Source organism: Calidris pugnax, unplaced genomic scaffold (genome assembly GCF_001431845.1).
Source record: "Calidris pugnax isolate Ruff unplaced genomic scaffold, ASM143184v1 scaffold44, whole genome shotgun sequence".
Lineage (NCBI taxonomy): Eukaryota > Metazoa > Chordata > Aves > Charadriiformes > Scolopacidae > Calidris > Calidris pugnax.
Window position 1 is genome coordinate 48,516,841 of NW_015094506.1, and position 19,631 is coordinate 48,536,471.

At 36.4% G+C, this 19,631-nt stretch overlaps 1 protein-coding gene across 2 annotated transcripts in view; it reads right to left on the reverse strand.

Moving 5' to 3' along the window:
• CACNA2D1 (calcium channel, voltage-dependent, alpha 2/delta subunit 1) overlaps nucleotides 1-19,631 on the reverse strand; it is a 376,039-nt gene that overhangs the window by 218,075 nt on the left and 138,333 nt on the right. For both annotated transcript variants that reach the window (XM_014963770.1, XM_014963769.1), the window contains exon 3: nucleotides 13,602-13,661. In XM_014963770.1, coding sequence (XP_014819256.1) covers nucleotides 13,602-13,661 — 60 coding nt within the window. The remainder of the gene's footprint in view (nucleotides 1-13,601; nucleotides 13,662-19,631) is intronic.

Genomic DNA, 19,631 nt, shown 5'->3' on the forward strand with positions numbered 1-19,631 from the left:
TCTGACTCGAGCTGCATCCTCTTGATGAAGAACAGAAGCTGTAGGTTGTTTGTCTGCTTGTTTGTTTGCTTTCCTTTTTTGTACTTTTTTGTGGTTTGGGGTTTTTTTAATTGGAAAGGGACTTTGGACTATCTGTGCCAGCATTTTTCCCCAGACTGATTTCCATACTTATAAAAGAAAAGCCACCCACATTGTCTGTTTCCACTCACCACTGGGTAAGAAGATTTAAAAATTAAGTTGTAATAATATCAGATATTATTTCCCTTTTACTTAAATGTAGTAATTTCTATCAAAAATGTCCCAGACCCTCAGAAGCAGACTAAGCACAGGCAAACCTGCCAGCTACATAGCACATTCAGCTTCAAGGGCGGTAAAATGTAGCCGAAATGTAGTCTCCTTTAACCATACTAAAACCTTGGAAATTCAGACTGCTGGCTGTTGGTAGAATGGAGAGAACAGCAACCTCTCCTCGGAAGAACACTCTCTCCCTTAAAACCAGTTTCAGCCCAAGCCTGCACATATGATCCCAGCAGCATGAGCAGCAAGCCTGGGGACCGCTTCTGATTTAATGTTCCAGTTTTGCCCGTTTCTTCGGACTATCCCTAATGTTGCCCAAGTCAGACCAGTTCCTGGTCTTAACAACTCAGAGAAGGAATCAGCTAGTTCTGAATTTGGACACCTTCCTAGTTCAGGAATAGCACACCATTTCAAAAATATCTCAAATCTAATATATATAACTGTTACTAGGCAGAGAATTATTGAAGTTGGCAGTATTTTAGCACTCCAACCAGAATCTATGGTAACGCATGTAGGTGTGGGCCTTTACACTTTGTTTAATTCACTATAAAATTCTTGTACTGTTCAGCATTTCTTTGAAAATCACCTCCTTTCTAAAATTCAGGGTGGACAAACCGGCAAATAACAGAAGATGTGAGGAAAGAGACAATGTGAGAAACTTTAAACAAAAGAAATAGCTATCTGTTGTGAAAAGTGAAATTAATAGAGGTATCTGGCAAAAAATATAGGCTGTTAGAAAGACTCCTGCAGACCTAACCAAAAGCATTACTGAAAAAGAGCTTGCCACTGGAAGACCATAATAAAGAAAAGAATATGAAGTAAATTGAAAAGAATATATTAAACTGATTTGAGTTTGAAAAAATTCATATTTTTTTCTCAAAATTCATCCTATGATTCTTGAGGACTATTTCAGCTCAGCTCTCAACAGCACCATTACACAGTAATAGAGAAGTACAAACTGAGATTTTAGAAAGCCAAAGAGGAAGGAACTACAAGTGTTGATGCATGTACAAGTATACACACAGAGGAAAATTTATGCAATTGATATATGCATATACATACATCCCACCTATTTAAGTGGGACATAAGTACAACTATAAGTAAGCTTATGCCTTGTCTGATTCTTAAAATATCATCTCAACCTTGTTTATGAACACTGAGAAATAGGAAAAAGAATATCTAATAACTCAGAAATGTGTAAGCTTTAGATCCTGTTATCTTGAAGGAATAGTAAACATTTTGATCTGTGTCATATTAAGGCATTTAAAACTCTTGCAACTCATGCATGGATTTAAAGCCTTGACATATTCAGTTGTATTTCTTTTAATATTTCCTTATCGATATATAGATGACATGAGGAGGTGAATGAACTGTTTTAAGTGGATCCTATTCTTGATAAGCATACCCCAAGTTCAATTAGATGTATGGATTTGCACTGCTCTACTCTTAATAGTACATGTAAAAACTTCAGTGAACTATTCTTGTATCAGCAAAATCTACTGATATGAATCTGCAAAGGAAATCTAGTCTTGCTGTCCGCGTCACATTCTTTTTCATAAAATCAGTATTCATTATTGATAATCATAGCATAATTCATAATATCATAATTCTTTTCATAAAAATATTGGAATATTTGCCCTACTACTGTTAGTAGAATGTCCAAGAAAGGCATTAAACTGATTGATTTTTCCTTCGATATTCCGTCATCCAATTTTCAAGCTAAATTTATCCATAACTGCTATATATCTATTGCTCTAAAGAAAACTTATTTTCTCTTGAAGAGTATTTCCTCTTGGTATTTATTCTTAACATGGGCTGTTTACTGATCTGTGACCACAGTAATTTTTAGGACAGAGCATGCATTATTCTCCACAGAGAGTATGATGTCCGTGTTTCAAAATAAAACACAGATCAACCCTGAACACAGACTGCTGCTCATCCATACTGTGCTTGTTACAGCTGCCCCCAAGTCTACTTTGAACACTGTCAACCTATGCCACTTGGTCCAACAGTCAGGTCCATGTTTGTTTTTTTTTTATTCAACAGTATAGATTTATAGATGTAAGCTTTAGAAAAGTAGTCCAGTTCCAATCTTGAACTTGTTTCTTAGAGAAATGCCTCAGGGATCCAGAATTAAGAATTCATCCCCTTCTGTGCATGAAATATGCACTTACAAGAATGGGTTAAGCACAGGTAAACATACACATTCGAGATTGCTTCTGCTACCATACAAAAGCCTTTCAGAGTAGTCAGGCTGGCATCTCTGGCTCTCTGCCTTTTGCTCCTGACCCTGCACTTTGCAGGAGTTAGAAAGTGTTGAATGAGCCGAGTTCTTACGCGAGTCCCAGGCTCTACTCAAAAATTATCTGTGATCCTCATCTCCTGCATTATCCAAGTTTTCCTTTTTCCTATTCATATATCTAAACAGCAAGTCTCCACCTTGAAGACAGAATCTCAAAATATGACTTAAATTGGCTGAAAGCATTATGCAGCAATGTTAATATCAGCAAATCTTTGCAGATATGTTTCATAAATGTCTGGCCCAAAGAAGACTGTACTTCAGTGTTGCTCTGTAGTATCATATCTATGCTGTGCCAGGGCTTGCTATCTTTTCTTCAATACTGAACTTTATGAATGGTATCCAGGTCGAGGAAAGCTTTGAGGCAGAACTGCATTGCAGGGGCAGGGGGCAAAGAAAGAGATCGAGAGAGATACTGGAAATGTTTGTGCTCCCCTATAATAAGGAAAAGAATCTATTTCCAAACGAGCTGTCAGCAGAAGAAATGGCAACAACCAGCACCTGGGATTAATAAATGTATTGATATTTTTAAAAATAATTCAGTCTAAATCCAGTCCGTGTTTCTTTCTGCTGGTATTCTTCACCAAGAGGAAAGAAAATCACACTTTGCTGCAGTAACACAACCCTAGCACAAAATACCTGCATATATTTGTAAAATAAAACTAAGATATTCTATCTGAGAGGTGAGGAAGTGCTATGGCAAGAATACGTACTTCCTCAATGCATATTTTAAACTACTTTAACTCTAGAAGTCATTTAAACTACTATACCCGGAGCAAACTGGATGAACTTAAACTTGCCTATATGGAGTACATTTAATCTGGTAGAAAACTTTTGTTGGAAGTCTTCTTTCACTTTTTAGGTGGAAAAAAAACCACACACAAAGCATAAAAAGTTTTATCAGGAAAAAACACCAGAACTTTGTGCAGGCACAGAAAAATATCAGTCGAGCCAAGCTCCCTAGTTTTACTGGTCCCATGTGTAACTCTTAAGAAATGCAAGTTCCTCTCTTGAGAAGTGGTAACACCCAAAGGACTAAGAAAATAATCCTGCCTGAATTAATAATTCATCAGGGATTATTCATCCATATTTAAAAGCAAAGATCTGTTTTGGATTAGTTTAGTCATATTTATATTTATTCTTCATATTTTTAAGACAGTTGCAAACCAGTGTTTTAGTGCAGTAAAATTTAGGACTACCAAACAGGAAACTGAAAATAGAATTATAGTGTTTTCCATACACACATACATTACAGACACTCACAGAGTTGGCCTAGAGCTCTCAAAACTTGCTAAATCCGTATGTTCCTTAATTGAGACTGATGGCAAAAGTGAACTGAATAAAAGTAAAAAAAAAAATGCTTAACAGCCCACTTTTCTGGTTAAATCAGATTTTTTTTTTAGTTTCTTTGCATGATTTAGAGGAATGTTAGCATATTGCTAACAACTGAAGAGTTTCTCTGCTCTGTGTTATGCACATCTCTTGCTTTGTGGGAAGCCTACAGAAATATCTGCCATGACTTGAATCACAGATCATAATTTTCAGGATATAAAAGGGCCACAGTTACACCTTTTGTTTAAATTCTAATGAGAATTACACTATACTCAGGGGGTGGAAGGATAAGAATTCCCAAATCCCTTGAGCGAAATGTGGCTCTTAATAATAGGACAGTCTGTTACTCCCAGGAGATTTTAAAGTCAATGCAGAATGAAACTCTTATTATAAAATTTCTACTGTATTTCAGCTGCAAAATACTAGAGACATCAAGGTTTTTCTGTTTCCATCTACTGCATAAGCCACTGTTTTTGGAACACCAGTTCTTCATATATTTTAAGTACATAATATCTGGAAAATATCTTTTTTTTTTTTTCCATAAGCCATTGGATTTTTTTTACTTTATTATTTCTTTTTTTCATGGTATTTCATGAAATCTCTCAGTCCCACAAACTTTTAAGTAGCTAAACTTTCCAAATTCCACATTAGTTCCTTTTTTTCTTCCTAAAGATGATGAGTTGTGACAAAGGCAGCCTGAATTTTCATCTGGCATGTTACAAGAATCTTGTGGCATTAGAACAAGGGAAGCTATCAGGACCTGCATGACTTGTGGTTTTGTCATTTGACAAAGAATGGATATTTGTCATTTGCAAAGAAGGAAATTGAGTGAGGAAAACCACAAATACTTCTACCCCAAAAAATCCAAACCACTGATCTCAGAATTTCAGAAAGGCTGTATTTTTAATATGAAATAATATGTGCAGTCCTGAACCCATATCTATATATTCCCAGTATTTGCGCCTTTTGACAGGAAACATTTTAAAAATATTTGGAGTCTAATTTAGTTTACAAACGCATATATATATATATATATATATATATATGTATCTCCACGGTTTGCTTTTACAAATTGAATTCCTTCTCTGAAGTAAGAATCCAAAATTTGTAATAATTTCTGAATTTCCCAGCCTTTTAGAAGTCTGTCATTATCATGAAAACCTAGATTTGAATGTTCCTGTCTAACTCCATTGATTACTCTGTTTCAGAGGGCTGAAGCACCTCTCCTATGAAAACAGGCTGAGAGAGTTGGGGTTGTTCAGCCTGGAGAAGAGAAGGCTCCAGCGGCACCTTATAGCAGCCTTCCAATACCTAAAGAGGGTCTACTGAAGAGATGAGGAGGGACTCTTTATCAGAGAATGTGGTGATAGGATGAGGGGTAATGGTTTTAAACCGAAAGAGGGGAGATTTAGATTAGGTATCAGGAAGAAATTCTTTACTGTGAGGATGGTGAGACACTGGAACAGGTTGCCCAGGGAAGCTGTGGCTGCCCCATCCCTGGAAGTGTTCAAGGCCAGGCTGGATGGGGCTTTGAGGAACCTGGTCTAGTGGGAGGTGTCCCTGCCCAAGGCAGGGGGGTTGGAACTCAATGATCTTTAAGGTCCCTTCCAACCCAAACCATTCTATGCTTCTATAATTAACATTTTGTGCATATTCAGTTATATCAGTTTTTTTTTCTTTAAAAAACTTTCTCTCCTCCTATTCGTAATACAAAACCACAGAGTTAAGTAGGTTAACACTCCCTTTTCTAAAAAATCAGCATTTTTCCTAAATTTAATGTAAAAAAGGGTCAGGATAACACAAATGTGATGGGCAATGGGGAAAATGAGTTTGCCTAGGAGATGATGGAAATAGAGGAAACTAGTTAGATCTGAGTCATAGTGGCAAGAATGAACCAAGAAGAAAGATTGCTAGTTTTTAACTGAAAGTATTTGGTAAAAAAAATTACAAACAAAATAAACGGCATCCTTGAAGTCCCTTTCTAATTGATTTTACTGATTCACCAAAGTGGTAAAGCAATGCTAAAAATTACTTATCACAGTTTTACATAAGCAACTGAATATGAAAGTGAAAGGTAAAATCAAAAAACTAGTTCACTTTCTCTGTGTTATGAATTCAATGAACTCTTAGAAAATATGCATAACATCATCCTGCAGAAAGCTTTTTCCTAACATATCGTACTTCTCTATTGTGAACTAAAAACCTACTGGGTGTTAATAAATTGAGTACAATAGTACATCTTGCTTTTAATAAGATATTTGTTCAGAAAGCACATTAATGCCTCATTCAAAACGAAGGCGATAATGCATATGTATGGTGTCTTAATAATAAGAAATCACACCTTTCTTTCTTTTTTTCTTTCCCAGCTCCTTCCCTCCACCTCTTTTTCAGAAGCTGCACATTTTCTAAATGAGTTGCCTGGTCAATAAGTAAAAAAAGTATTAGATGTTTTTTAACATATTTGATTTTTCAGATAAAATGGAATGCTTGAAAGATTCAACAATGATTGAAGATCTTTCTTCACTTTACTCTAAAAGCTTTTTTGGCAAGTTCCCTGCCAGGGATGCACTTCACTGCCCAGATGAGACCCTTGCTATGATCTATATTATAAAGTAACACTCCCATACTCAATGTAAGCATATCAAGAGATAATAAATAACCAAAATCTAAAGACCAAAAGGTATGGCAAAGAAGCTATCTTCTTGATAGTTGCACATTTTAAATCCCTGGTTATACATATTCTTGATTCTGATTGTAACGCTACCATTTGCCATGGTCTTTATCCACTATCTAATTGGTTTAAAATTCTTAGAATGCGAAAAAAAAATAAAATCAAGAATCAAAAATGTGGCCACAGATGTGTTCAAATGATTAAGCACACTAACATTTATATTGAGTTTATCCTTATACAAGATCACATTAGATCTTATGTAATGGAACAAAAGCTTGAAGAGCTCTCCTATGGCAACCCAGATTTTAGAGGAAGTCGATGATTTCTAGACTCAAAGACTCACCCGAGAGAGTCCAGGTTTTCTAATAGATATTTTTTTTTTTCCTTTAGGACATATTTCTTACATCTAACTAGTGTCTCCTAGAAATTTGTAAAGCAGAAGGTATCTGAGACTGTGAAAATAAGAATCCCAACATTAGGGGCAGGATGCTGGGGATAAACAAATGGACAGTGGGATGCCGTTCCTGGTAAGGAATGCCAGACTAAACCTGATGAAGCCTATCGCACATATCTCCACACAGGCTTCCATGCAGACATGTTCACTGTGAATTTCTACATTAAGATGAATCTCTTCTTACTAATTACGGAGATCCTGGGAAACTCAGGTGAGAGCGCTTCAGATGCTCTCACTGCTCTATCTCCTGTGTCCCCTGTCTCGTTTTAAGAAAGTACTACTGAAAAGTTGCAGAAATGCAATGACGGTTTGATAAGCATCAAATAAACATCAGAGCAACCCTTAAACCCACCCAATTTCAGTAAATATAATTCATTCTTATTTCCTCTGCACCTCACCTTCCAACCACTTCCAGTGCACACACAGAGCTCTGCCCCCTGAGAAGAAAAATGTCAAAGTGCAAACAATCACTGACCGAAAAAAGCTGATTTCATTCCTTTCAGTGAGAGATGCCACATTTATTTTAAATTATACACAAATGAAAGCTATATGTCACAGAAAAGAAGGTGGCACACAGCCCTTCAGAGAATAAAATATTATCCTCCCTAAAACCTTGACCATCTGCCTGTCAATTTAAATCAATCATTGGGCATATTTTTTTCCATATCACATAGGCCTTAGATGCATGAGACGTTATACGAAATGAATCAAAATTAACAGAAGATTTATTTCACTGGGTTTTGGATCAGAGAACTGTGTGAAGATACAGACAGCTTTGACACTTTGCCCGATTTTAGTGTTGTAAAAGCTTCCACAAAATTATGAAGTACATAGAGACTTTGCTGGGAAAGGATCCCACACCTACGCTGTGCCTGTGGGGACCGGTTCCCTGTGCCCCAGCTCTGGAGCCAACCAGAAACAGTATCATTTCCCACAGATGCTTTTTGAGCCCAAGAGGACTATCAGGGGTACAAGCCTTAAGAGAGCTGATCTGAGAGAAAAAGTATTCTAGTTTTCCTACACAGTTTTTTCCTCTTTCAAAAGACAAAGTATATTTACTAAACTGCCTCTTGAGCAGTACTAAAGCTGAAAGTTTGGTGTTTTGGTTTTTTTTGTTTCCCAGTTGTGGCTTTTAAAACGCAACATTTTAGTGTTGCTGTAACATCCACAATAAATTGCAGACAGTCCTGAAAATCTTTAATCTGCAAGACACGTCAAACACAGAGAGATGCCTACCACCACTCTGCTCTTGCAGGTCACCTCTTGGATCAACTCTTGTGATGTGAGGCTTGTTTTATCTCAGTTATCCTTTTTATCTTCCATTCTTTGCTGAGCAACTTTTCACTACAGCTTTATACAGACAATATTTGTAGTAAAAAAAAAAAAAAAAATCATATTCCATAGTAATATTTCCATGACCTTTTGTCTTTTCTTTTTAAACCTATTTGGTACATAAACAACAACCTACATACTATCATCACAGCAAATGCTATCTCAGAAATATCAGGACTCAGAAAATCGTCATTTACATGGAAGAATATAAAATTACACTACTGGTTAAAAGATAAGGTATATTGAAAGGATTTTTCACGTGGCATTTTAATGTGATAATTAATTCCTAAAAGTCTGAGTTTCAGTCTTCATATAAATAAGTGGATGCTAATAGACCATCCATAAAGACACCCCTTGTTAAAATACAAATGAAATATCCCTTATGTTTATACATGTGTAAGTACAATTAATATTTCAACCCAACTGGAAACAAAATTGCTTTAGTTAACCAACCATTGCAAGGCAATCAAATGTGGTATCAAACGTAATTGTAGAAGATTGTTTGGGGAATAACAGCAATTATTTCATAGAGAATTCTCTCCTCCTCCTTCCAATTCACGTACAATTTTTTTTCATGCATCTCTATGCCAGAGAAATAATTGGACCATCACAAGTGTCAAAATCACCCTCCTTTCACTCTGCAGCATACAAGAAAATTCAAACTGACAAGGCTGTTTCATTTAGAAATATTGGTTTGTACCTCTGATTTGTAACTGCATTAATCTAAAAACATTTAAGTAGATTTTATTTCTCCAGCTGCACACGCAGCCAGGGAATTTGGCAATACTGATGGAGTAGGAAGCAGAGAATGGGATTTCTTTATTTGCCTGAAGTGAAGTCCTTTGGATATGCCTTCATAAACTTCACAAATGTCCTCTAAAGACTTACTAGTTTTCTAACAGGTAAGTATTATTTTAGGGCTGTAGATGTAAGCTGCAGTTCAGATATTTCAATTGACTTTGTCCTTAATCAGGAAACAACACGTTACAATCAAATATTAATGATTTTTTTTTTCCTTTTTACTCAGTATTCTTAATTAATATTCTTAATTAATATTCCTTTGAATAACTTTGTACTTTTTAGAAAATTAAACAGCAATTGCCAAAATTATTTTGGCATTTAATTATCAATGCAAAATACCAAAATCTGTTATGATACTTATTTCTGTTACTTAGCTAAACACTAACAGTAAATATGTAAGACGTGTTCTTAAATAATCCTACATTTTTATTTTTGCTCTTGAGACATTCAATATACACCTGACAAGCATTTATTTATAAATAAAAAGAATATATATAGCCCCCAGTGTCAAACTGTGTATTTAGAAATCTATGCAAGGCGACAGAAGGGTAGGAATATGAAAGTACTTTAGCTAATGCCAGATATTTGGTGCCCAGTAAGTTGCTGGGCCACAGCTCCCCAGGTTCAAATTAATATGAGTCTGAGATTTCTATGTTCATGGCTATTTTTGGTTTGGTAAACATGAGCAGTTTATTTTAGATAAAACCAAAATAGAATTTTAAAATACTTAAACTTTAGTAAAAATTTCTTTTACTATTGATCCTGGCAAGATCATGGAGCAGATTTTCCTGGAAAGTATACTAAGGCACATGGGGGACTGGAAGGTGATTTGAGACAGCCAACATGGCTTCACTAAGGGCTTGGCAAATTTGGTGGTCTTCTACGACCGGGTTATAGCACCAGTGGAGAAAGGAAAAGTGACTGATGTCATCTACCTGGATTTGTGCAAAGCATTTGATATTGTCCCACACAACATCATTGTCTTCAAAATGGAGAGACATGGATTTGATGTGTGAACCACTTGGTGGATCTTTATTGGGACCAGTATTATTTAACATCTTTGTTGGCAACATGGACAGTGGGATTGAGTGCACTCTCAGAAACTTTGTGGATAACACTAAACTGTGCGGCACGGTCAACAAGCTGGAGGAAAGGGATGCCATCCAGAGGGACCTGGACAGACTTGAGAGGTGGGCCCATGCCAACCTTGTGAAATGCAACAAGGCCAAGTGCAAGGTCCTGCATGTGGGTCAAGGCAATCCCAAACACAGATACAGGCTGGGCAATGACTGGATTGAGAACAGCCCTGTGGAGAAGAACTTGGGGGTATTGGTGGATGAAAAGCTCAAAATGAACTGGCATTGTGTGGTTGCAGCCCTAAAAGCCAACTGCACCCTGGGCTGCATCAAGTGCAGCCAACAGGTTGAGGGAGGTGATTCTCTCCCTCTACTCTGCTCTTGTGAGACCCCACCTGGGGTACTGCACCCAGCAGTCTTCTTAAAGTGCCTGGAATTTAATATACTATAGTACTATAAGTATTGGAAGAAATTCTACTCTCATGCAATTAGTAATAGTAGGAAAAAAGGATTTTAATAGATGTGGATTAATGTTTCTACTAATGGCTTAGTCTGAACTTTTTTTCCTGAAAGGCAAGCAAATTCTCTCTTTTAGACAATTCTGACAGACTTTACATGAAATTATTAGCTGAAATATCACAAATGAGGCTGTGGGACCAAATTTGGATCTTCAAAGATTTTTCTCTGTACTAGCTAATTTCAAAAGACCATACCTGAGGACGCTGAATTTTTATTATACTTTGACATTAACTTGCAAATAAAGTCTTTAAAGTCTTTAATACACTTATTTTGCTGTAAACTCTGCAATAACTCCCCTTCTTGATGCAGGGGAGTTGAACTAGATGATCTTTAAAGTTCCCTTACAACCCAAACTATTCTATAATTCTAATAAGCATTCATATTTTGAATAAGTTGTTAGAACAGGCACTCTGGCAGTCTTTTGATTGACACATCCCTTATAGCTCTATATAGACCTTGGTATTTTGGCCAGTCATCTTTGCCCTTCCTCTTTTGGATTTAGTCCACTGAAGTCAGCCCATATGTACTTCCCCAGAAGGAATTTTTGTGATATTTTCTCCTGAAAACTCCATAGGCTATTATTTGGCTGCAATCTGACTGTCAAGGACATTGCTGATCATGAGCTCATTAGAAGCAGAAATAGATTGTCCCAAAGAGTTTGTATCTACAATGACTCATGTGCAATGCTGCTGGAAGGGCTTTCATCACCCAAAACCAAATCCTGGCTAAGAAATAAACCTTGTACAGCATAATGTAGACCATTCATAATGCTATCAGAAGTACTTTAAGAACCCTCATCCGCAGAAAGTTTTACGGTATATTCTCTGTTTTCCATCACAGCCATTAAGAGAATGAATCTTCCAGGGAAAATTAAGTTTATCAGGAAGATCTGTGTGCAAACTAATTTGAGCAGGCATTTTCTAAAAAAGTAGGCCAGAAGAGAAGAAAGATTACTTCTGGCAAAAATGGAACAAATTAAATTATAAGAGGCTTAATACATTTATTTGAAATTTAATTGCATAACCTAATGTCAAGGTTATTATATGGTGCACACTGTTCTCATCCAAATTCAAAACAGTAAAGCACAAGCTCAGTTTGCAGTTACTTTATTATAAATCCAACTGTATTTTTTTTTATTTTATTCTGACCACAGTCTTTGCCTGAGCCACAACGTTATTATAAAATCACATTTCAAAATTACTTTGAGATCTCTCCTTGGCAACGAATTCTGATAAGACCAGAAGCCTCTCTGGTATGACTGACTTCTACTGCAAGTAAAGGGCAAAAAGACAACCAACAGCTGAGATGGTGGTGTTGATTTGGTACCAATGTGTACAGTAAGAAGAAAATGATGAGGAAGAGCATCTGATTATATTCACATTGGTCTGCATGGAGTCCATCAAACCTGCAGATTTTGTTTTCTATTCAAACCAGAGACAGATCAGCAGAAAAGGTCACTGTGGCATTCTCATTATTGCATCCCTATGGAATATGGATTCTTTTTTTTACCATGTATTAGAAGCTGTGCCTGTGCAGACAGCACACTTAAAAGCATTCAGGCTGTGTCCAGACCCTCTTTGCTCTCCTAAACGCCAGTCACTCTATCTGAATTATTTGGTTTGACCTTAGGGTTTTTTTTTCTCTGTTTATTTTCAGATCTTCAAGTGTGTGAAGAACACTAGATCAGAAAGGACATCATAGAAAACCTTTGTGCATTTAACTGTGTGCCGCTGTGATTCTAGCGGATATGCAAACACAGACCAGGTTTGTAACAGCATCATGTAAAAACACCATCTGCTTTTATATCTGAAGGAACAGGTGATAAAGGCATAATAAATGACTTTGACACTTTGCAGGGAACTGTAGCCTAAAATTAACAGGCTTATAATCATGCAGCACAATATTAATTTGGCTTGATTAATAATAAAAAAAATAATGTTGTACATTTTACAATCATCTCACTTGTTTTTCAGTGAAGTCTGAAATGACTGAAGAAGCGTTTGACTAGGTCAGGGCCTCTTTCAGTAGTGCTAGAATACTGAAGAGAAGACATGTAGCTATTAAAGTATGGAAAAGGTATCTAAAAAAATAGTCTATGACTCTCTATATAGACAGTCATATAGGTAACCAAATCCTTCTATATTAAGCTTTTTACTACTTTTTTTCCACCATATAAGCCAAAAAAAAAAAAAAAAAAAATTGAAAAAATTTTTTAAAAAAAAAGACTTACTGATAAAAATCACCGTGCGGACGTTTAAAGATATCCAGGGAATAGACATGAAGATCTTTTCATACAGACGTCTTCACAGCCCTCTACGTGAAGACCTCTTGACGCCGGCAACCGCCCCCGGTGAGGAAAATGGCGGAACTTCCGGTCCGTTCCCCGCCCGGCGCGCGGGGTTCACTTCCGCCGGCGGCCGGCCCATATAAGCCAAAAAAAAAAAAAAAAAGAACTTGTAAAAATGTTTTCTACAACTCTGTGTTTCAGTGCTTGGAGTAGCACACTTTTAACTTAGAGTAACCACCCCTCAGGTGCCTTCTCTGTAATCATTTCTTGTATGTCAAAATAAACAGATGTCTCGTGTACACCTTAGAGCTTCATCCATGGGTCTGTGAAGCTCCTGATGAGCTTCTGAAGTGAAAAGTCCACTTTATTCTCTAGACACTCAGACTGAGACTGTGTTTACTGAATGAAGTACAATGCCCATTCATAGTTAATGACTCTTTCTGTGCTGGATATATAAAAAACACCTTTGTAAGAATATAATTAACATTTCAAAGAGGAAAAATCTGAGAAGGATAAGAAAAACTGAAACTTACCCCAAACTCATCCCTCCACTGATGTGATGCTTGGTACTTCTCTGCTTCTTTAGCGAGGCGCTGAAGACAAAGAGAGGACATACACTTTAGTCTTTACTGATTCTTCACAAAGAAAAGTATTTTGTTTTTAATCTCTTCAGATACCCGTTTTCTCTAAATAATTTTCTACATATCTATGCTTTTTTTTTGCATTTATTTGAAAGTTATGTGTATTTGAGTAAAGACACACCACCTCATTTCAAAAATGTTATTTTCTATGTTAAGTACTGTAATCATGCATTAGAAAGCTTAACCCTCATTCCAATGTCACTTAGGAAGTTCTAGCTCTGTTCAAAATCCATCAAAATCCTTCTGAAAACACTTTCTCTTTACACACACCACTTTGCCTTATATGTATCAATTTAATCTACCATCCAATGACAAGTATTATGTACCTTTATTTCTACATTAAATTATTTAGCTTCAATTATAGGAAGTACTGACATCCCCTGTGATTATTTAGGAGCCATAAAAACTCAGTAATTTGGACTGGCTGTAGTCTGGTCACATGGACGGAATACACATTAGCAGTTGGAGAGTAACAGGCATGCTCCCAGACAGCATTTTTCCTATTTAAATTAATTTGTAAGAAATCCAGTTTGTCCACTCCACCCCATGGGAAGCAAAGCACAGAGAACAGGAATGATCAGATTATGTGCCTTCCAATCAATCTCTTGTACAGACACATCCATTGGGCTGGTGACAAGTCCTTCCTCATAAAAAATTATGTCTTTGAAAAAAAAACCCCACAGTTTGTATATGCTTATGAGAAGTTTACTACAATTTTCGATATACAAGGTGCCAAGAGCTATATGAGCTGAGCTGCCCACAGCATCCCAGAGCCAGCAGCCCTGGAGGCAAACACCCAGTTGAAAGCAAGCAAGCTCACTCTGAAGAAGCATCTACCTGCTGTGAACAAAGTTCATGGGGACTCAGCCATGTCCTGATTGCTGAGTGCCTTACTTTGAGGACTAAATCATCTTATAGCCCAATAAACATTTGAGCAGCCATTTCTGGGGAGTTCTGGTCCCTTTTTAAGAGAAAGAGCTTGGCTGTATACACAAATAAGTAGGGATGAAAGTGCTTTACTGTGTAATGGTATGTGTGCAGTAAGACTGTTGGTCCTTTTAATATTCAGACCAGTTCCTACACAAAATGAACTGGTGGTCTAAGCCACGTTTCAGTTGAGTCAGTTGTCAGTTCTTGCTAACAACCAAAATGAATATAGCCAGCAAGTTCATGTCAGCTGGGATCACAGAGTAGGTGCTATCAGAATCTCTCCTCAGCCCCAGCCCGGGACAGACACCACTAAGTTATCTGATCCCATAAGGGCAGTCCCTCTAACAAATATCGGGATGATTAATTTCACAAAGCAAAACTTAAGACCTTTTCCTTTGTTTTTCATTTGCAATCATCCTGTACAAACAAAAAACCCCAAAAATCCTGTCTTCACTGTTGCCAGAAAATGTGTCCCCACTCCTTCATTTTATTGCCAGTTCAAATGATTCTCAGCTAGTAGAAAGTTATTGGCATCTTACAGGCACTGCCAACTGGAGATACCCTCCAGAGTGGACAAGTACCACATTTACAAAATAAAATATATAATAGATAAGATAATATAAAATTAGATGCATTACACTGGCAAAAAGCACAGTACAACTCTCCCTTGACTGCACTGAGCACACACCTCAGATACCTGCAGTATTTTCTATTTTCTGGTAACATACTGGAACAATTTTGTCCATCTAATTTCTTCACTCGCTATAGCAAGGTCTGCATCTAAATTTGGTCTATCCTCTGATGAGTTCGAGTTGATTAAGTCATGTATCACCAGATTGTAGCAAGGCAAGGTATGACACTTATTACACATGGAAATAGCAGCAGTTAACACTGCCCTCAGATTTCCCTCACAGTCTGCTTCACCACCCTAAGGTACCCAGTGAAATGCAACTGGTTTCTACCACAGATGCACAAAATGACAAATGGGTTATGTGTCAAAAATAAATATTACTATGGATTTTTCAGGGAAAGGACTGCAGCCACACTTGAAATCCCTCAGCTTCATGAAATGTGGGTGGTCTTCAGCTAATCTGTACTATAAAGCAAAAATGCTAAAAGCTAAGTAAAAAAGTAAAGGATTTTGTTTGGTTGGGGTTTTTTGTTATTTGGGGTTTTTTTAGGGGGGTGAGGGAATTCTTAAATGGAGAAAGAAAGAATATTCCACACCAAATTCTTCTCCTTGAAGAATTTTTCAGTCAGGTTTAAGTTAGAATCCATCCTAACTGCTGAAATAACCTCCTAAATAACACTTTGCACAATTTCAACAGCTCTCTATACTATAAAATAGCTTCCAAAATGAGAATTTGTCATTTGAGGTACAGAGTGTAAGGTTGAAAGTTGTTAAAGTTAGCCAATTTCATATAAAAGCACAAGCAACCAGTTACAATGATGAATAAGAAGAAAATGGCTGTATTCCTTGACTGAACCAAACCCCAATCTACACATCACCATCAGCCAGTCCTCTCATTACGCAGCCCACATCCAGCAGAAGACTTCATCAACTTTTACGTGCAGTTTATCACACAATGATCATGGAAGGACTTCATTTTTGAAGAAGCAGGTATTTTTTCAAAAGATATGAGTTGGCTGATAGGAAGTCTGTGCATGTGAAAATCGGAATCCTTCTCTCCTGTGTAGTATCTTTGATATTTTCAGGAAAGATACAGGAAGAGTATTCAAAATAAATTAAAAAAGAATTTAAAAGTATTTTATGAATCTAAGGTGTTCTAAGGAGCTCCTCATTTCTATGCAAGGAGAAATGTTACTGCTACAGCAACATGTAGTCTAATGACTGAGATGTTCACTCTCCCACATAGAAAGCTTTGTTAAGAGCAAGAGTAAGAAATCAAGACTCCTGGGTCAAAAACAGCTCAACTGTGAAGAAAACTCAAGTTACCTATGCCCTTTATTGTGACACAAGGAAAGACTAATTTTTCATCTCTCTCAAAGAAACCATGCCTGCTTCCTTTTGAGATATGCAAATGTCAGATCTTGTCTTCCCTGTTTTGATGGGAGAGTCTCTGGAGAACACCAGCAGAGGAGTAACACAACAGCCAGCTGACACCTGGCATTTCCCATCTTCCCTCTCATCACAATGAGGGTTTAATAAGGTAACACCTTCTTTAACACCATGACCCATGGCAGTTCCCTACAGGTTTCTCCAGCAAATGCTAAAATACTGAGATTAGTATTTTATATGCAAGAAAATAAGCAGAAATGGTTCTAAGATAAACACGCAAAACTAATATTAGGCTTTAATCTTTTCTTACTCCCTGTCTCTGTATGAGTGCCATGAAGATGAAAACTATGAGATGTTTCTAGGCCTTGCATGAAGCTCTATTTAACACCTTTTCAGACAGAGGGGATGAAAAACCGAATGGTACCAAAAAGAGGAGAAAGAACAGAACTAACACAGAACAGAAACATTCTTGCTTACTTCAAGGTATTTTTAAAAACCCTGCTTTTTACAGCCCATTGGAAAACAACTTCTCAGATTATGGTTGTGATACTCAAATTACTGTGAAATAGTACACAAATTGAAAAACCAAGACTAGCAAGAGAGCGCTGCAAAAGCTAATAAAATGCTGTTATTCTATTCCTATCATTCTTGGAGGATGCCTGAAAGAGCTGTGAGATGGTGCTTCTAAGTGAGAGATCAAAAGAGCTGATGTTAGATTTAGCCACTGGTATTGAAACAGCAGCCAATGTCAAAGTAAGGTGCTTGAAAACACTGTAGTTAAACAAGCATTTGTTTAATAAATGTCCCTAGATGAAACAATTATTTCTACTTTTTTTTTTTTTTTTTTCCCAAATGAATGAGAACTGCTTCCTGCCTTCCTATATCCTAAATATCTTTTATTCAGGGTGCATTATCTTCAGGAACTTTCAGAACATTTAGATCATCAATAGAACAATTTTTCCTTGAAAGACAGCCACTGTCCACAAACAAGCATTTTTAAACAAACTTTGAAAGAAGTTGAGAGTAACTTGCCACTAGCATTTCCTTAAATCTTTCTAAGGGAATTGTTACTTTTAAAGCCAAACAGCTATTGGGAAAGACAGATATAAAAATATGCAAGTGTTATTTACTACATCAGCCTATCAAATTTTCTTTTGCTTTTAGAGGGATTGCTAGACTAAATAAAAAAAAAATGTGCACAAAAAAAACCCATCAAGAAAAACCCCACAGTCAAAATCCAAAGCCCATCTGCCTGTCAATCTCCAACCTGTCCATCTTCAAAGGTCTTGTCCCCAGGTTCCAAGTGCACGTTACTATCTCTGAAAGGCAGTCTTTGATGTAGCACAGACTGCAAGAAAGAGACCTGAAGAATCTTTATCTGATCTGTAAAGACCAACTCCCTAGAAGGCCTATTCATCTTCCAGCCTTCACTTTTGTGCGCATATGTCATATCTTTATCTCCTCCTAGCTGGCAAAGAATTCTGTCAGCTAATGGCCCAATTAAAATTATATTCAGTACAATGAAATCAATCTTTTTTTTGTGCTTCTCACTCTCCTTTAAGTATTTTATCTTGAAAATAATATTTGACTACCTCTTGATATATTAAGCTATTATAAAATGTGTAAGCTTAAAGTTAATAGACATCAATAGCCTCAAAAAGCTTTCTAAAATACCAAATTCATAGAATTTTATGTTATTTTTAGAAGATAAATAGCCAGGGAGAATGTATCAATATCAATATCAAGCTTAAATAGAACAACGTAGAAACATACAATAAACTTCTAATCCTGATTTTAAAATACGATCCAAATGCTCAGTCCTGCTTTTGCATGAACAGTGTAAAAGCCACAAAGCTGTGTAAAAACAGTTTAAAAACTGTTTTCCATATATGTATCTGAAAAAAAAAATATTGTTCTTCTGTAGATTAGTATGAATTGCACATGAATTACAAAACACAAATAAGAGGAAAAGATTTAGTAAGGCTGGGATAAGGTGCTTGAAGTGCCAGTTAAAGACTGATACTGTTATTTCACTACAGCTTCAATACAGACTGACAGAATTTTAAGGAATTGCATTTTCACCTTAGTAAGCTGTTACATTCTGTATTAAAACATATTAGAACTATTTTATTTCACCTTTATTCTACTGTCTTTACCTTTATGGAGTATGTTATATTTTCATATAAATTCTTAGTAATGAATTAGCCAAATATCCATTTCATTAATTTCTTATTACCCTATTGGATAAAAAAGCTCATCCTGTTTGGCTCAGGGGGTGTGATTTCAACAAGCCAGACTTATAAATTGGAAGGTCAGTAGCCCAAAAGTGAGCATGGAAATGCTAATGATAGCAAGACCGTAACCCCTACATAAATACATGGGGATTTACTTTTCTTTGTCTTTATTTCCATACTCCCAGTGGAGCATTGGAGGGGCTAAAAGGGACTGATTATCTTTTTGCATGTCAGTCTCATGAAGATATTTGCTGTATGACCTTTCTCACAAGCAGGCATTCATAATAATTATCAGCACAAAAACTGATGTAGATGTGATGAAGCTGCGGCACATTAGTTCTGATAAGATGGTCCTAACCACAAAACAATGTCTTAGATTGAACCAAATGCATACCTAATTTTGCTGAGTTAAAATGTAACCAAAGGTTTAAGATCTTCTCTTCCAAGTAATTTTTATTCTTTAAAAAATATTTTAAACATTAACACTGTAGCACATAAGTTTCCATGATAATTCACATTTCCCTACCTCAAATAAGAACTGTTAACCTATGCATTGCTGTATTCCGTTATGTAAATACCATAATCCTCAGTATAAGTGTAACCAGAATTTAAATACTTAAACAGATTATTTAAGATTTTTATTAGCTTTTTTTTTTTTTTTTTTTTTTTTTTTTTTTTTTTTTGTGTTGTTTTTTTTCCTCCCATAAAAAAATTCCATTTAATTTTGTTCCACAAATC